The following is a 19,895-nucleotide window of genomic DNA, read 5'->3' as shown; positions in this document are numbered from 1 at the left end:
AAATCAGACAGGTTCCCAACCCCCTGTAGAGAAATAATTAACTCTTTACAAATATAGGGAGCATACAGTAAGTTGTCAGAACATGCTTGTAATATATATATATATATATATATATATATATATATATATATATATATATATATATATATATATATATATATCAAGGTAGGCTACTTAAACTTTAAAGTCTTACAGATTATTACAGATTGTTACTGTAAAGCGTACTTACCATCTGGTGGTACAATGGAAACCACACAATGTGTGTAAAATTCATGAAACATAATCTATCCTACATTATTCATCCAAAGTATGTGAACCGTGTTTACAGTAGGTAAGCACCGGGTTCCCACGCTAGATGTTAAGCATTAATTAAACAATAAAAAAAAAACGAATTCTTCAGTGTACATAATTGACTTCAAAATGGTCCTATAGGCCTATTAATAAACTATACTCTGTGGTTTCGTGTTGATTAGCCTATACAAAAGGCTTTATTTGAACTTCGCCTAGCCGTAGGTGTATCTTCTAATGTATTGGTCCTCCTTATGTTGTTTACCTTAGATATTATTATTATGTAAATTTCATTTCAGCAAAATGTTTTCATCATCTCCAAAGAAATATCTGATGGCTCAATTCTGGTTTCGATCTTCGCTGACTGTTATGAATGAAGAGAGCTCAATGAATGGAGCTCGTAGCAGACGTCATCTCCATTGTGACGTCGCGATCCTTTTATGGAGCGCCCGTCTGAAGCCCATTCATAAAACGGAAAGAAGTGCCCGTGGTAGTAAAGCTCTCAGGAGGGTAACACAACATTACACTGCGCACTGGCAAGGCTGGATTTGACGTATTATTGTTATTAAACCACCATTTGACCGTGACCAGTCCCCGTCGGAGGAGGAAAATGGTCACAATGGACGAACTTTGTGGAATGGATTGCAGCGTTTTGAAGAGGTTGATGAAGGACGACAGTGCGAAATGTCTGCTTTTGGACTGCAGGTCGTTTCTGGCGTTCAGCGCCGGTCACCTCCGCGGTGCTGTAAATATTCGATGCAACACGATAGTTCGGAGGCGAGCGAAAGGCTCCGTGAGTCTGGACCAGATTCTGTCCGGTGATGATGAAGCGAGAGCCCGTCTGAAATCAGGGCTGTACTCCGCCGTGATCTTGTACGATGAGCGGACCTCTGATACAAACACCATGAAAGACGACAGCACGATCACCCTGGTGCATAACGCTTTGTGTAGGGACACGTTTAGGACAGATGTATATCTGCTGAAAGGTAATTCAAATCTACGCTACACAGAAATCTATTTTGCTTCTGTATTTCTTAACGCAACTGTAGCCTACCATCTGAAATAATGTTGCCATGTTCTGAGAAAATATCTGTTTTCATTGTGGTCAGCTCTGAGATAAGGTCACATAGATTTTCATTGCTGGACAGTCCAGTTTAAAATAGTTGCTGTTTTTTGGAACACTCTGACTCATCTAAGCTTGTCCAGGCTGGTTATTCGTTGTGTGACCAGTTAACATGTTCCAGCTTGACCACCACAAGCTAACCAATATGAAAATAGCCCCAATGCTCTGAAGAAACCTGGATCATGACAATAATTTTATACATGTTTCAAATTTTTTCAAATTTACATTTTTTTCAAATTTTTGAGTTAATTTATAGCCAACAATTTAATATGCTTCACATTTCTTTAGAGAATCATTAATATTATTCTTTAGTAGGCCTTTACATTGTGGTAAATGTATTCAAAATGTCATAAATGTATGGCTTGCCTGAAAAGAGTGTTACCACAATAAAACAGTGAAATCATTCCATTCAAGTATAAATTCGGGGGAAATTATTATTTTTTTAATTAGATGGTTTATGCTAGTTCTAAAACCTATTGTAAACAGCCAACCAGCTTTCTTTATGCAGGATACAGTTTGAGCAAATGTATTGAATTTCTTTATATATATATTTTATTTTCATTTTCTAGGAGGCTACGACAGATTTTCCACACAGTATCCCGATTACTGTTTGAAAACCAAAACACTGGCGGTGTCCAGCCCTCAGTCCAGTGTGGAGAGCAGCTGCACCTCCTGCGGAACTCCACAGCATGACCAGGTAACAACATTAGCACCAGTGGATACTTTTAGGTCAGTTAATGGACAGCATTGTGTAACTCTAAACGTCCTGTTGACTGCTGTCATCCGCTGCTCTTTCCGGCTGATATAGCAGTGCTTTAGAGTGCATTCGTCCGGTCTTCCTCTCTGATAGGGGGTGTATTGTGTCAAACACTCCAGTATGCTTCGGTGTTGATCCCCAAATCAATCATTTCCTGTCTCTACAGCTTGTTAAGCAGGCCACCAATGACATAACAGTGGGCCAAATCAATATGCATTTCCAGAATAAATAAACTGGACGTTATTAACATGACCTTTAACAGAGGTGTAAGTGGTTTGACGCTGTAATCTGCTGCAATGCTTTTGATAAGTTATTGATAGAGACCTGTGATTTCATGAATATAATGACAAATTAATAAAACAATTAATCTTTTAATTAATAAATACATTTATTATTATTATTTACATGTATTTAATATTCATTATTCAATTTTTTCTTGACACTCTTTTTATTACAGGGTGGCCCTGTGGAAATCCTCCCCTTTTTGTTTCTTGGCAGTGCCCTCCATGCATCTAAAAAGGACATGCTGGATCGTATGGGCATTTCTGCTCTATTGAATGTATCTTCAAATTGTCCAAACCATTTTGAAGGGGATTACCAGTATAAGTCTATCCCAGTGGAAGACAACCATAAGGAGGACATCAGCTCTTGGTTCATCGAAGCCATTGAATTTATAGGTATGGTCATTATTATTATTCAATAATTATTATATATAATACATATTTGTTTAATTATATATAGATTTGTTTGATTTTGTAACTTGGGGTTTGGATGGTTAGGGTAGGTGTACCCATAAAGGCATAAATAAGTCTTTGTTGTTATGGCTCCTTTCAACTGCAAATGATGTGCAATTCATCAGCAATTAAAACGATGATCTGCATTGCAGAGCTTTTTCAACAAATACACCCTCCTTTTTAGTCTCTCATCCATTTCAATAGCTCATCTTGGTCATCTATGCATGTAGCTTGAAGAATATGTTTGAATGTGTTTTGGCATTTGACGAGTTATTTGAGAAATGAGATGGTGAAAATTGAAGTCTGTGTGTCATAGGTGCAAAATACAGGATGAATTCTGTGGTATGGGTGGGTTTTCCTCATAAAAGGGTTTGCGTGACTGAGCGAGGGGGGCAGGCGGGGGATATGGGGTGGGGAGGGAATCCGGTATATCGAATTTCAGCTCAGCATCCTCTGCACTAAAGCAAGGCCCCCAAGTAGGCTCACCGCTTTTGATCACACCATTGTAGGTGTGTGTGTGTGTGTGTGTGTGTGTGTGTGTGTGTGCATGTACTTGTATGTATGCGGCGGAGTGCACAGCTTAGGGACCAGAGTCTGACTCATCCTCCATTCAGGGGTGCCTTGAAACTGGATTTACCTCAGATCTCGTGCGTATGGCTGGGCAAAGGTGTATATGTAGACAGTAAAGTGCACAGGAAATCTAAATAATGTTTGCATATATGTGCTTACCCTTTGTACCATAGACATGCCACGCTTTTGTTAATTAGCAGCTCGTTAGTAATGGCAGCAGGTGCCTGTGTGTACAGTAGTGTGAAATCCACCCCAGACCATTTTTTCCTGGGTGTTGAGTGTTTGTTGTCCAACTCTGGATACCAGCTTTGGGTGAATGTGTAATTTCCATTTCTGTGAGTATTGTTAGAAATGCATTGTCCTTATTATTGGTCATTTTAAGTGGTAATAATACATACAAATCACATAATTTTTTCTATTAGTACTTTTTGTATTATAGTACATTTAATTTGTATCTTGTTAAAACAAAAAAAGATTTATATCAAACTACGATTGGTCGATCAGTCAGCCTTTTGTTTGATTGGATGGACTTCTTGTGACAGTAGTGAGGCAATGAAGATAATTAAATCCAAGGTCATCCAAGGTCAATAGAAAATGAGATCACAAGTATTTTCTCTATAAGGTAATAGTTTCATTAACAATTTGGTCAGCTTATATACTTTCAATCTAGTTTTCTCTGTTTTGCAATCTCCCATCGTGTTTCCTGCTCTATTTTCAGAGGTGAATTGATTGGGTGTTTGTACTCTAAATTTAATGAGATGATAAACAATAGCAAGAAAGACGTTTTGTACCGAGTTCCTGTCACAAGCTGTATGCGAAACCAAACATAACCTATGCCACGATTATGTCTCACTTGATTCAATATATATAATTATTATTATTAAATGCATATTACAATGTGACTTCTGATGCATATTAAAATGTGACTTTTGAACCTGCAGCAAAATGCTGCGGGCGTCAGCTTCACAGTAAATGCAGTAGGATGACTCATGTCTGAGCTTCATCGGTGCTTAACTCTCTGCTCTTTCCTCAGACTCCGTCAAGGATTCCAACGGTCGTGTTCTGGTGCATTGTCAGGCTGGCATCTCACGGTCGGCCACTATCTGCCTGGCGTACCTGATGAAGAAGAAGCGTGTGCGTCTGGAAGAGGCCTTCGAGTTTGTTAAACAGCGGCGCAGTATCATCTCCCCCAACTTCAGCTTCATGGGTCAGCTGCTCCAGTTCGAATCTCAGGTGCTGGCCACTTCCTGTTCTGTAGAGGCCGCCAGCCCTTCGGCCACTCTCGGCCCCAAGTCTTCCTCCACCCCCTCATCGCCCTTCATCTTCAGCTTCCCCGTGTCAGTAGTGATGCACAGCCAGTCCAGCAGCCTCACCTACCTTCAGAGTCCCATCACAACCTCACCAAGCTGCTGATACAGCGCAAGACTGAAAAAATTGCTCACAAACACCAGAAAGGGTGAATTTTTCAGACGTTCTTCAATCATTTGGTCATTCTAGCTTAGCTGCACCCCTTTTTTTTATGACTTCACTGGTGACCCATCCTCATCTAACTCGCCCTGCAGTCTCCACCGCACATTATTATCAGAAGAATAAATCATAATATCCTGTGGGGACAGTTCATCTCCTTCATTTCCTGTGCTTCACTTCCAAAGACTTCGTGATTGGCCGGCGGGGCTTGTGGGAATGAAGAACAGGAGGTCCTTCGACCCTGACAAGTTCTTCACACTGCGTCTGGACTTCCCATTTATCACTTCCTCTCCCTGGCCTTCCTGAATTCTTTTGATAGAGACGATTGTGGCATGACCTTTGGAAGGAAGTGTCTTTCATCAAGCATCTGTCAGTGCCTTGTACAAAGAAGGTACACAGACACTTTCACAAGACGCTCACGTCACCGTTGTTTCAGACTGATCGAGAACAAGACGTTCACAGCATTTCACTCTGCAATACAGATCCGTTCCTGTCACAGATCAGAGCAATAACTTGATTCCCCTTCCTTCCAGTCACCACCAAAGCACTGTATGGTCTTATATAGTGTGAAATTTATCAGAAAAATTTGGTTTTATTTGGTCGTTTCTACTGAAGAGAGATTTATGATTGATTTCTGCTGTATGCCTTACCAACAATGACTTCCGCACAGAATGTTCTCATTAATAGACTATTTAACAAATAGAGTAGGATAAATCTGGGTTGTAGGCCTACACTGAACCTTTTTACACTGGAAGTTAGGAATGGGACGATTGGGAAGCCACTTTCCTATGAGTCAATTTGTTTTTTAATATTCCCCTTTGTAAAGCTCTGCGAGGGAAACATGCCTTGAAGAGTCCCTGTAGCAGCTGGTTTGTTCATGTGTGTGGGGACCTGCTTCTTTTTTATGAGATTGTGGGCACCTTTTATAGCACTGTAAGCGATGCACAATTGATTTGAGTTTTGTTTTGCACCTCGCCGGAATTGAAGTTGTAACCGGGCAGCGTTTCCCACTTTTTTTTTTGGCATATTAAGTGATATGTTTGTCTGTCAAACACTGAGATGAATGCAATACTTTTTACTGTACTTGTGAGATGTTATTGTCTGACGTGACGACTAATGGCAATATCATACTGAGGGTTTAAATTTTTTTAACTCTACCCTGTTCTGTTGTATTATATGTGCATTTTATTTATCTCACAATTGTCATTAAATATAAACCATGTTCTTTAATGAATGTGTGGAGTGGTTAATTTGTAAAGACGAAAAATGCTACAGATGATGAATCATATTTTGCTGTATAGCAGTAGGCCTGTAAGTAATACTGCAATCATTTTGTAAAATTAATATAACATGAGCCATCTCATTATTTCTTACACGAATTAAAGAAAAGATAGATTAGAATAGCGCGCTCGATTATGCGCGAGAAAATAATATATCGGATAAATGAGGGAAGGATTATGAATAGATTGATGTTTTTTTAAAAGAGCTACAGCGCCTCCTAGCGTGTGTTCTGATTTTACTTCACCGTCAAGTCTGAGTCGTTTCGAGTCATTTCCCGAGAAGTTCGCTGAAAAACACTGAAATAACACGGATTCCTCGATCAGAATCCACATAACCCTTAGTGATACGCTGCAGCAAAACTGCACTACGCTGTAAGCAATTAATTCACATATATTTTCATTAAATGTTTTAAAATTATGCTGAACTAGAAGCTGAAATGTTGCATAGCACCGAGGAACACAATATGATCGAGGCTTATGGACCATTGTGGACTACTTGAGATAAAATGAAAAGCATTTTTGTTAAATATTTAGTACACAATTACACAACGGTCGCGAAGCCTTGTTTATGATGTTTAATGTACTCTAATGTGAATTAAAAGTAATGAGCGGTGCTGTGAGAAACGTTTAGGCCTTAGGGGATTGAATAAATAATTTTTTAAAACCTGATATTTCCAGGATTTTCTTTTAATCCAACGCCACTGTAGGCATCTATGACCAGGTACTTTACAGGGGTTCAGTAAAGTACGTGGATTTTATTATTATTATTATTATATTTAATAATAATTTAATTCAGCGATTCTACAGCAATTAAGGCCCAGCAGACAAGTATATTAAGCATATCACACACACACGTGTGAGAAAAGACAGTAGACAGTATTTATGACGTGTACTTTATTAAGACATTATTACATGATTGAAAAGTGTTTGATTAGTCCGAAGATGGCTTATGGTAGACAAGCCTTTTCTGATTAAAGTTCACAGGAACATGGAAATGAAGTAAAAATACAGCTCAAAGAACTGAGAAATAGTTCAGGAGTTGGTCTCCTAAATTTCGGCTCGGTGGGAGCAGTGGGCATGTCTGTGCTCATACTACTAAGAGAAGAAGAAAGGTCTGCTCTCTTTCTCTCTGGTTTGAACACAAAAACCTGGAGTAAGGCAGATGACCTCCAGTACACAAGTACAGAACCACGGACTACACCTGAGCCAAGCAACCAAACCATGAGACTTTCAGAGGTAGAGCCACGTCCTTCATTTCATTCTGTAACATGAATGCGAGTCAGCAGATATCAGTAGTGTGTAACAGGAAAAGCGTTACGGAGACCCTCGTAAAAGAGGAGTTTCTCTGACGTCAGAGAAACAGGACTGGAATGAACAAGACTGAGGAGTTCTTGTGGTTGTGATTTAAAACATATCAGAGGCAAAAGTAGCGACTTCCAAAGCGAAGTCACTCGGTCGTCCGAAAATATAGAAGGAAAGATCTGAAAACAAAAATTCCCACTTCCTTTACAGTACTAATAAAAACCACTCTGCATTGGTAAACATTAAAAGCTATACAAAGGCATTGTCCATTACACAACCTGTACATTACTGGACATTGTATTTTTTTACCTATGTCTTTAAAATTATTCTGAAAAACTTAAGACCTGCTTAAAAGTGCAAATTCTTTAAAAGATGCATTTTCCGATTAGGCAATGGCAATGGAATGGGACATTCTGACTAGTATTCCCGTGCAAAGATATGTTAAAAAAAAAAACAAATAGAAGGAATAAAAGCATACAATTTTTGCTATTTTGTGGTCAAAGGTCTTTTGAATAGTTCTGATCTCTGCATCAACAATCTTTTTGCTTTAAAACCCCTCTAAGGCTATTTTTTTTAAATGCATAAAGAAAAAGAAAAACCACATCAATGAGATTTTCAGGGTCTTCAATAGTGGAAAGCAGGAGTGCTGAGATGTCAGGTCCCTTTGAGACGTGCTCCATTATTATGACTCAAACGGATGAATATAAAATAAAGGTAATTAATCACAGTAAAAGTAAAACCATTCAAAGAAAGGAAGTTAATGCTTGAACAGTGGTAAACTGAATAGAATGATGGGGAAGAGGTCACTTGTTGTCTTTCATGGAGCAGGCGAGTCCTTCCGTTTAGCCCCGAAACAGCATTATGGCCGATATCCTCACCCTTGACCTGAAAAGGAAGGCCAGGAAATGGCCAGCCAAGGCAACTCATTCTTGTAAACACTCAAGGTGACATAAATGGAGCCTAACTGCAAATTAAAGAGGCAGCGCAGAGGTTTATGGGTGAGTGGATGTGATTCCTAACAGTCTGAGCGTTTCATGTGGACTAGGACTTCTGCTCCGCAGCTGCTGGTGATGGAGGTGTGCTGTCTGGCTTGATGATCTGGTATGTGATGAGGTACTCTGGGTAGGCCTGCAAAAACACAAGAGTTGGAAATGAGCCAAATATCTATTACCTGAAAAAAATGTTTGTTTTTGCAGTTGTTAAATATCTGAGCTCTCTCACCTGTTCGCCTCGGTAGATGACGTATTCGGCGTAGGCTAAACCGTTGACACTGGGTCGGCCGATGACGGAATGGTGTCCTGGAGGAGCGTGGGCCATCTTCATGGCACTGAACTGCAGGAAGGATTTACCCAGAGTCACCCGGCAAAACAGCATCTGCCTGCAAACAGCACAAGTTGCAATAAATAGTAATAGAACATTATATTTGAAATAAATATTTATATATATTTGTAAATAATTAAATATATATATATATATATATATATATATATATATATATATATATATATATATATATATATATATATATATAAATTATATTTCATTATTTTCTGTCTCTCTATGCACAAACAAAAAGTTTTAATTAATAGTATTATGTATTATATTTAATTTATATTTTTCTATATTAAATTAATATATATATTTATAATAACATACAAATGAAAAACACAGAAAAAAACTATATATATATAATACTAATACTTATTTTTATTTAATAGGATCAAAACGTAAGTATGTTTGTCAATAAATGATTACATAAAAGTACACCAGATCCATGGACTGTTTCAGACTCATTTGTTTTAGAAATGTATGCAATAATATTTAATATTTCATTTGATACTTTTCAACAATAAAATTATATTCTACTGTTTTGGGTCAACTTCATATCTGAAGCAGTTGAGAAGCACTGGTTTTTATTAAACACAGCACCATCCGCTGGTCATGTAGGGTAAGTGCTCCAGTAGTTTATTCATCAGCAACACATCAGACTCATATCAGAGCTAGTCTAGGATCTCTTGTAGTTCTCTTCAAGAGGAAGAAACAGATGTGTATGTACTGTACCTGTGACAGATGTAACAGGAGCGGTCTTTATGCGTGGGACAGCCTGTCCCTCCTCCGATGCCGTACACATACTGGTTGCTTTTAGAGGAGTTCTCTGCAAAGTAAATCCCTGCTCCAAACATCCCCCCTATGTAAGCGTGCCTCTCATCAAACCCTTTATGAATGATGGCGTTGATGAACGGTGACCCTGTAGATCAAGAGAAAAAGGAAAGCGATCATCCTTCGGTAAAACAGCGGAAAACTGGAATTACATTCTTTCAAAGAAGCCTTTGAGTGAGAAACAGGAAAAAAGGTTATTTTGTAGCTTAAACTTTCCCAAATAGCACTTCTGACAGGTCATTCATCTGGTGACAGTACCGTGAAAGAGCATGCGCTCGTTGTGGTGGTTGTGGTTCTCGTCTGTGATTTCCTTCTGCCTGTGTGCGTATCGCTCCCTCAGCTTCTTGTTCACCACCTTTTGAATCTGTACCAAAAATGAACGAAGTTGTGACATCAGCGCAATACAGGAGCAACAAACATCGTCACAAAGATGTCTTTTATTCATGTAAATCAAATGAGAAGTTCATTCTCACCTTCAGGATGTTATATCTGCTGAAAACACCCCCAGCATTGCCACCATCCCTGTGCTCTCTGATCGTACTTTGCAGCTGTAAAACAAAAACAACAATCATGTTACACTACCAAAAATATAAGAACATGCAGCCCTTCAATAGGATTTTAGTTTTATCATACAGTAAAATAATAATAAAATAATAAAATAAGACTACAAATAAATTATATAAGACTACTTAAAGAATTATATCAAACACTAAAATATAACTAGATAGTAAAGTTTGTTTTCAAACTTTAAGTTGGCTTGAAAAAGCCTGGCCAGAAAGTTAGAAAAATGTAAAAAGTTTGAAAAGCTTAAAAAGTTTTAAAAATTTAAAAGTTTGAAAAGTTAAGAAGTTTAAAAAAGAAAGTGATTAACATATTATTAACATTATAAGCAAGTGACTACCATGTCGTTACCATGATTAGCAAAGTTGTTAACATGTTTCTAGAATGTTGAGAGCATGATTTTAGCATGATTAACATTTTGCTAGCATGTGACTAGCATGTTTCTAGCATGATTAGCATGTTGCTAGCATGTCGCTAACATTTTGCTAGCATAATTAGCATGTTGCTAGCATGTTTGTAGCATGATTAGCATGTTGCTAACATGTTTCTAGCATGATTAGCATTTGGCTAGCATGTCTCTAGCATGTTGTTAGCATGTTTCGAGCATGATTAGCATGTTGCTAGTATGTCGCTAACATTTTGCTAGCATGATTAGCATGTTGCTAGCATGTTTGTAGCATGATTAGCATGTTGTTAACATTTTAGTAGCATGATTAGCATGTGGCTAGCATGTCTCTAGCATGATTTTCATGTTGCTAGCATTTTATTAACATGATTAGCAAGTGACTAGCATGTCGTTAGCATGTTTGTAGCATGATTAGCATTTTGCTAGCATGATTAGCATGTTGCTAGCATTCCACTAGCATGTTTGTAGAATGATTAGCATGTTGTTAACATTTCGCTAGCATTTTGTTAGCATGATTAGCATTTTGCTAATATGTTTGTAGCATGATTAGCATGTTGCTAGCATGTCGCTAGCATGTTTGTAGCATTATTAGCATTTTGCTAACATGTTTCTAGTATGATTAGCATGTTGCTAGCATGTTGCTAACATTTTTGTAGCATGATTAGCATGTTGTTAGCATGTAACTAACATTTTGCTAGCATGATTAGCATGTTGCTAGCATGTTTCTAGCATGATTAGCATGTTGCTAGCATGTTTCTAGCATGATTAGCATGTGGCTAGCATGTCTCTAGCATGTTGTTAGCATGTTTCTAGCATGATTAGCATGTTGCTAGCATGTCGCTAACATTTTGCTAGCATGATTAGCATGTTGCTAGCATGTTTGTAGCATGATTAGCATGTTGCTAACACGTTTCTAGCATGATTAGCATGTGGCTAGCATGTCTCTAGCATGTTGTTAGCATTTTTCTAGCATGATTAGCATGTTGATAGCATGTCGCTAACATTTTGCTAGCATGATTAGCATGTTGCTAGCATGTTTGTAGCATGATTAACATGTTTCTAACATGTTTCTAGCATGATTAGCATGTGGCTAGCATGTCTCTAGCATGTTGCTAGCATGTCGCTAACATTTTGCTAGCATGATTAGCATGTTGCTAGCATGTTTGTAGCATGATTAGCATGTTTCTAGCATGATTAGCATGTGGCTAGCATGTCTCTAGCATGTCGCTAACATTTTGCTAGCATGATTAGCATGTTGCTAGCATTTTTGTAGCATGATTAGCATGTTGCTAGCATTTTATTAACATGATTAGCAAGTGACTAGCATGTCATTAGCATGTTTGTAGCATGATTAACATGTTGCTAGTATGTCTCTAGCATGTTTTTAGAATGATTAGTATACAACTAGCATGTTGCTAGCATGATTAACATGTGACTAGCATGTGGCTAGCATGGCTAGCAAGTGACTAACATGTTTCTATGCTAATCCAGGTAAAACCAGTTGATTCAGTTAGAAACCAGCTAAGACCAGCGTGACAGTGGCCAAAACTACTTTAAAACCATGTTAAAAGCATGTTCTTGACATGATTATCAAGTTACTAACATGTTGTTAACATGTTTCTATGATAATCGAGCTAAAACCAGTTGATTCAGTTAGAAACCAGCTAAGACCAGCTTGACAGTGGCCAAAACCACTTTAAACCATGTTAGAAGTATGTTTCTAGTCTGATTAGCAAGTAACTAGCATGTTATTAACATGTTTCTATGATAATCTAGTTAAAACCAGTTGATTCAGTAAAGAAAACCACCTAAAACCAGCTAAGACCAGCTAAAGCCAGCTTGACAGTGGCCAAAACCACTTTAAACCATGTTAGAAGTATGTTTCTAGTCTGATTATCAAGTTACTAACATGTTGTTAACATGTTTCTATGATAATCTAGCTAAAACCAGTTGATTCAGTAAAGAAAACCAGCTAAAACCAGCTAAGACCAGCTAAAGCCAGCTTGACAGTGGCCAATACCACTTTAAACCATGTTAGAAGTATGTTTCTAGACTGATTAGCAAATTACTAACATGTTGTTAATATGTTTTTATGATAATCTAGCTAAAACCAGTTGATTCATTAAAGAAAACCACCTAAAACCAGCTAAGACCAGCTAAAGCCAGCTTGACAGTGGCCAAAACCACTTTAAACCATGTTAGAAGTATGTTTCTAGTCTGATTAGCAAGTAACTAGGATGTTGTTTTCATTTTTCTATACTAAACCACCTAAAACCAGCTAAGACCAGCTAAGGCCAGCATGACAGTGGCCGAAACCACTTTAAAACCATGTTATAGGCATGTTTCTAGTCTGATAAGTGAGTAACTAGCATGTTGTTAGCATGTTTCTATGTGAATCTGGCAAAAACCAGCTAAAAACAGTGGATTCAGTAAAAACCAGCTAAAACCCAGCTAAGACCAGCGTGAGAGTGGTCAAAACCACTTAAAAACCAGTTTGGGAGACTAGCCAAAACAACTGATCAGCTTAGGCTGGTTTTAGCTGTATTCTCAGTAGAGAGTTTTTAAGGTTTGCTATGGTAGTAGACAGCTTAAATATATTATAAGCCTTATTTTTCAAAAGTTTGTACCCCCTCAATGAAAGTCTATGGGATTTAAGGTGGTTTTGGTAGTCTGGTTTACGAAAACCATAAGCTGGATCAGTTAGAAAAGATATAGCAACCCGAGTCAGACCAGTCTGAAGGTCTGACCCGAGTTTGGTGGTTCTAGCTTGAAAGCTCTAGGAGGAGATAGTGTTTAAAATTTGGCTCAGAAGAATAATAATAATAAGATTAAATAGTAGATCAGTAAGTTGGCTTTTTCAAGCCAACTTAATAATATTAATTAAATAAAATAGTAAAATAAGAAAGTTAGAACTAGGTCAAGTTATAATTTTTCATTGCATACTCAAGTAAAATGAAATAAGATCACAAATGATTTATGTAAGACAATAAATTATAACTTATTACACACTATTAGGAAATAAAATTATTACATACAAATTAAACAAGACCAAGTTAGAACTTTTCACATAAATTATATAACATAAGACTACAGATAAGTTAAGATGATAATTTATTACTTACACACTGAAATAAAATAAATACAACTAAAAAATAACATTAGACTTATTGCAGACTAAAATAAAATAAGTTATAATTTTTAAATCGCGCACTAAAACAAAACGAAATTAATAAAATAAGTCTACAAATAAGTTACATAAGAGTTTAAGTGAACTTTTACTGCACATTAACACTACATATCACATTCCTTACAAAAAACTATATGATAAAAAATTATATTAAGTTGAAGGTTGTTTATACATACATTATGTCTTTAACATTATGTAAATTCATCTGATTTATAGCACCACCAGAACAAATGTAAATAAATAAATGAAGCCTGAAAAATATCTATACAATCTATTCAGTAATTGTCTGGTCAGTTTCTAGACAACTAGTTGTCCGTCAGACTCATCCCATGTTATAAATCATTTAGCTGTAACCAAACTCTATATCTTAGCGAGATGGAATACTGAGCAGACCAATCAGATTTTAGAAACAGAACGATCCATTTTAGAATATAGAATCCTATGGTTTTGGAATATGATCTGCTGATTTAGATGTCAGTCTCACCTCCTCCTCTACTGACTGAAACTCTTTGTCATCGGGGGCCAGGTCGATCAGCACCGTGCCCTGACTCGCACAGTGGAACGTCAGGTATGGGTTGGCACCTGTACGGAAGCACAGCGACACATTAAACGATAAGGCACCTCAGTGCGCTGCTTGTTTAGTCATGAACAGATGGTGTTTGAGAGAGATGCCGACCTTGTTGACCGCCCAGCAGCCTCTCAATGCCTTTGATGAGTTTGTGTCTGTGGCCGTACGCATTGATCCCAATCTCCTTGAGCTCCTCGTGCCCCATGTCAGCCAGCACATCCAGTGTAATCTAACACAACAGATGAACACCAATCAGAATTAGGGAAGCTGTAATAGTCTGGAAGCACAACGTGCAACAATGATTCATTTCAAAGCCAGTTTCCACTCGGCAGCTTCTGAAAAAGCCAACAGTGCATTTTTTATTTCTCAGCTTGTTGCAATGTGGAAATTCCTCCTACTCAGAAGATAAACTCTTAGAGTGGCAGGAGGCTTGGATGGATATTAGCACGTTTATTGATAATTGAAATATTATTACTGAATACGCCTCCTACTGTACATGCAACATGCACACAAAAGCAAACATGCAGATGTTGATTCGTGAATGCTAGACTTTCTTTTTTTAAGCCAGCGTGTGTCTTACAGAGAGCATTAATGTTTGGTCACAGCACACTGAACGAAGCATGTGAAACCATTTTGGACCTTAATGAATATGGACAAACAGATATGTTGTCACTTTTTTGTTTGTAAAAAATACCTAAAAATTTTTTTTTTTAAAAATAAAAATAAAAAATATATATATATAATTTTTTTTAAAAATATATATTATATATATATATATATATATAAAAAAATTATATATTCAAAATGTTAAAATACAGGACCTTGCCGGTCAGAGATCAACAAATCTACTACTGTTCAAAAGTCTGGGGTCAGTATGATTTTTTAAAATTAATATTTCACTCAGCTTTTTATAAAATAACAATAAAGACATTCATGATGTTAAAAAAAATTCTTTTTTAAAGAAATGCTTATCTTTTGAACTTTCTATTCATCAAAGAATTCTGAAAACGTTTCCACTAAACTATTTTCGTTTTAGTTTTCAACATTGATATAAAAAAAAAGTGTTTCTTGAGCAGCAAATTAGCATATTAGAATGGAGTAATGAGTAATGATGCTGAAATTTTAAAAATCTGCCATCACAGGCATCACATATTAAAATTTAAAACATGAACAATATTTTTAACTGTAATCTTATAGTAAATTGTATATATTTTAAACAAAAATTTACAGTTTTTACTGTATTTTTTTATCACATAAATGCAGCTTTGATGAGCATAAGAGACTTTAATAATAATAATAATAATAAAATTAAAGTGCATGAACTGAAGTGCAAGAAACAGTGAGAGTGACTCTGCAGCAGCCTGTGTACTCTCAAACTCTCACACTCCAGTTCTTATTGGCAATGCATCACATCTATGATAGGTCTGTCAAAGCCATTAGCCCAGGAGCTGCCAGCTGCTCTCTCTTTCTCTCTCTCTCTCTTTCTCTCAGAAAGCACTATGCACTTCAATCGATAGGGCTCGCAGGACTGACCATTATGGCCATGAAGGTGTGATGGCCGCAGTGGGAAAGATTTCATTTATTTCTCCTTTTCTTTTTCTCTCTCTTGGCAAAGTTTTCATTTGTGCCAAAGTTGAAAAAGAACTGCAGCATATTTACTACAGACTAGTGAAGAAATCAACTAGACGGCAAGTTAATAAAGTCTTTAGTAAACTTAAGTGAACGTGTGTGTATATATATATATATATATATATATATATATATATATATATATATATATATACATACACATACACATACAAACATATAGACCATGATCTTTCTGAATACTCAATTCTGATAGGCTGACAGGTATGCCTTAAAACCTTTAAGGTAGTTCCAAGTTGGTTTAATCACTGTTCTATATTAATGCATTTCATTCAAATAAATGTGGTCTTACTGCACTATTTCATCTCTGTGTCTGATTTGAAGCGGGCGGAATGCTGGAGCTGATGAGCCATAACTGATGAAAATAACTCATTTTTACACCTCCAGTCAAATATTGCACTGCAAACATCATTAACAGCTTTAACTTGTCAATGCTGGCAAACGACCACAGTGTAAGCAGGATAATGCACGGGTGGCTCTGATTCACGTCAGGTGGTTCTTTCTCACCACATCATGCATTAAAATCATTTAATGCTCAGCTAGCAATTGTTCTAATTGTATGAAATAGGAAAGTCCATACTACAATTTTAATGATAACAGCAAAGTGCAAATTTGCTCTTCTTTGGGAAGGGAAGTGGAAAGGCAGTAGACCTAATACATATATCTAAAAGAGACAAATATGCGCAAAATGCCCCTATGACAGCAGTAGTCAATTGAGGAGACCGTTCTAAACTGCTCTGAGGTTAAAACCAGACATATTTAATGACGACATTGGTGCGTGTTTGAGATCTGTGAGCACGTCCTCAGTCTCGTTTGCACTCAGTCTTTCACACTTCTCTGAAAATCTGTTGCCTCTTCATGCTCCATGTCCCGTAGGCACAGCGTGGCAGAATAAGATGGAGAGTGAGCAGACGAGTGAGACACTGTGAGACAGATGAATGCATCTTACTAGAGCCACAATCAGAACTGATTTCAGCCCCTCACATCAAGCGCTCTTCCCAGCTGGTGGCCGCCAAGACCATTTCTGTTCATCTCTGTGCAAATGAGCGGCGGGTCTGATGCAGTATGCCAATCACATCCCACGGGCTCGCCCTCGTGGAGTCGAAGCTGAGGAGGAGGAAAGCCGGAGGAACAACAGAGTCCTCAGCTCAGTGTGAGAGAGCAGCATGACAGTATTAATCAAAAGAAGGGGCAAAGAGGTCAGCGCCGGTACCCAGGATTGCTCTCACACCTATACAGTTCTTAAAGCACTAGTAATCTCACAGTGTCTGGCTGAAGAGGAGCTGGCTGGAAATGATAAAACCAAGGTGCTGAGAGAGCGAGAGTGTATTGAAAGAAGATAAATACGAGGCCACAGATGTCATCGCATTTACATAACGCTGAAGAGAAGAACCTGAAGCTCTCTATGGGAAACAACGGCAGGCCTCTCTACATGGGACAGCTGGCAATTTAATGTGTGGAGTGGAAGCGATGAGATTCAGATGACTGAGATTGATATGATCCTAGGAAGTGACCTTACCTGTTCCCGCTCAAAAATATCCCGCAAATGCTCCAAACCCAAACTCTTCAGGAACTGACTGATGTTCATATCCAGAATTGTAACTATATAAAAAAAAAAACACCTCATATTACTACTGTCCAACATTTACGGCATAATTACATTTAGGCCTGCAACTAAATTTCATTTTATTACTGATTAATATAGCATTTTTTTTTTATATATATATATATATATATATATATATACACATGGAATAAAAGCCTATTTTTCCAGCATTTAAAAATAAAAATACTGTAATCATGCACTCTATTGTACTCCAAAACAATGTATTTATAATCTTCAGTTTGCACAAATATAAAAGACTATAAAATAATGAGTCAGTTTACTATATATAGTTATAATTTTTGATTTCAGTTCATTTTAAACTAATATTTTATATCCAACAACACATTTTATATATATATATATATATATATATATATATATATATATATATATATATATATATTTGTTGTTGCAGCCCTACTTACAATATAAAGTTCTGTAAAATCATTTTAAGTCACATCACATGATCTACTCACTTTCTCCCTCCTTCCTCTCTGATCCAGTGGCTCCGTCAGCAGGGCCTGAGGCTCCAGGTACAGCCAGCTCTGCCAGGGGCCCGGCCAGATTGTCTATGCTGCTAGCGGCAGACAGACAGGAAGGGGTGGATGTTGGAGAGATGACAGAGGCACTGACCACTGTAGCCTGGGGCTTGAAACAACTAGGCAATGCTTCAGGGGGCATGGCATCAATCAGCAGTGCCCGGATATCATCAGCCTGAAAATCAATAATAAATAAGTAAAGTAAAAGTAAAGTGGAAAAAAAATCAACGCTTGTATAAGAATTCTGTGTCTGATCAGTTTTAAATACAACTTAGACTCATCTAATATTCATGTTAGAGTACCACGCCACATAAGTGAGGGGATAAATTAGAAAGTAGTTATACAAAGCATTAGTTTGGCTTATTGGTCTAGAATTGGACAATAAAAGCTGAGAACAGCTGTGTCATAAGCACCTGGTGTTGTGCACGGCCACCAGAGCCCAATTACTAAAGGTTATGGCAAATTTACCATTTGCTTAGCACAATCCTGAACACAGGGGACGTGAGTTTAAACTCCTTAGCTTATGTGTTTAGAAGATAAATGTCCCAATTTCTCAGGATAGACTGTGCTACCTGAACCATGTGGGACCTTACAGCCAGAGCAAACAGTCTAGCAGAGCATGCAACTTTTATAGAAGCTGGAACTGTTAATGAATGCTAGTATATACATGTGGGCTTGAATGTACATAAATGTGAAACTGTGTGAGAGGTATGTGTTTATTACCGTCGCCAAGTCCAGCGGCGTCTGGCCCTCCTGGTTCTTCATGGTGGGGTCGGCCCCATGGGCTAGCAGCAGAGCGCAGAGCTGCGTGCGGCCCTTCTGCGCAGCTTCATGGAGGGGTGTGAAGGCCCATTTATCAGTGGCATTTACACAGGTGTTAAACTTGATCAGCAGGGCCGCGATGTCCACATGCTAGAAGGGAAGACGGAGGCTTATTAATGACAAAATAATTCTACAACCTACAATTTTGACATCTGCCCTAGCTCTACATGTGGCGCACAGTGTGTGTGGCTGAGATGTCCTAAGCCGCCCTCCCGTCAGCAGCAGGGACTGTATGGAATTGCGATCAGCTGGCTGTGTTTGCAGAGCGCTGACAGACTTTTCACAAAAAGGCCACAAATGAGCAGAGGGAGGCGCACTCAAGGTCATTGGCCAGCCGCCAGCTCTCCTCTAGCCAATCAGCAAAGTCTGGGCAACTAGCCACTCCGCTCACAGCCAATAAGAATCTCACAGCTCACGTCACAGAGGCCCGGTTTCTTGGATGGCAACAGAGAGCGTATGTGAGTGCGGTTGAGGGTCAGAGTCTGGCTAGTTCTGATCCAGCATGTTTATGTAACTGCAATCTGCTCCCATCCATCCACATGGCCTAGTCACATCCCTGTAGCCCTCCAGAGGGCACATGCTGATAACTACCTCTAACTACCATCACCTGTAATGGGTTTCCCTGAAATTCACTTGATTTGATTTCCAGAAAGAATCAAATCCTGTATTAGAAGTGTTCTGTGCTTTGTGTATTAAGGCTCATCTGGGTTGCGGCTAGCAGACAGCTTCATCTCGACATCTGGGTTGTTCGCAAGTGGAAATGCAACTGAAACCATCTGAAAGAATCATGAGGCACAGCGACGCATTAAAAGTGCATAAGGCAAGGTTCTGTTGGCAGAACAAATACAGATGTCCAAACACATTTTGCATACAGTAAC

At 38.0% G+C, this 19,895-nt stretch overlaps 2 protein-coding genes across 5 annotated transcripts in view; one reads left to right on the top strand and one right to left on the bottom strand.

The window, feature by feature from the left end:
* Positions 1 to 747: 747 nt before the first annotated feature.
* Positions 748 to 6,169, top strand: LOC113064216 (dual specificity protein phosphatase 4-like). Its single transcript, XM_026234860.1, has 4 exons — positions 748 to 1,274; positions 1,981 to 2,108; positions 2,626 to 2,845; positions 4,506 to 6,169. Exons 1-4 carry the CDS (start codon positions 899 to 901, stop codon positions 4,883 to 4,885), a joined length of 1,104 nt encoding a protein of 367 aa, XP_026090645.1. The 5' UTR covers positions 748 to 898; the 3' UTR covers positions 4,886 to 6,169.
* Positions 6,170 to 7,098: 929 nt separating this feature from the next.
* Positions 7,099 to 19,895, bottom strand: part of LOC113064215 (tankyrase-1-like) — an 82,130-nt gene continuing 69,333 nt past the window's right edge. For all 4 annotated transcript variants that reach the window (XM_026234855.1, XM_026234856.1, XM_026234857.1 and 1 more), the window contains 10 exons: positions 18,919 to 19,107; positions 18,133 to 18,370; positions 17,570 to 17,652; positions 14,512 to 14,632; positions 14,320 to 14,417; positions 10,155 to 10,229; positions 9,940 to 10,045; positions 9,583 to 9,769; positions 8,743 to 8,899; positions 7,099 to 8,649 (listed from right to left, as the gene is read on the bottom strand). In XM_026234855.1, the coding sequence (XP_026090640.1) occupies positions 8,563 to 8,649; positions 8,743 to 8,899; positions 9,583 to 9,769; positions 9,940 to 10,045; positions 10,155 to 10,229; positions 14,320 to 14,417; positions 14,512 to 14,632; positions 17,570 to 17,652; positions 18,133 to 18,370; positions 18,919 to 19,107 (1,341 nt within the window). In that variant the 3' untranslated portion in view covers positions 7,099 to 8,562. The remainder of the gene's footprint in view (positions 8,650 to 8,742; positions 8,900 to 9,582; positions 9,770 to 9,939; positions 10,046 to 10,154; positions 10,230 to 14,319; positions 14,418 to 14,511; positions 14,633 to 17,569; positions 17,653 to 18,132; positions 18,371 to 18,918; positions 19,108 to 19,895) is intronic.

Source organism: Carassius auratus, chromosome 46, assembly GCF_003368295.1.
Source record: "Carassius auratus strain Wakin chromosome 46, ASM336829v1, whole genome shotgun sequence".
NCBI classification, from domain to species: Eukaryota; Metazoa; Chordata; class Actinopteri; order Cypriniformes; family Cyprinidae; genus Carassius; species Carassius auratus.
The sequence above is the reverse complement of the archived record's forward strand: the minus strand, read 5'-3'. Positions and strand labels throughout refer to the sequence as shown.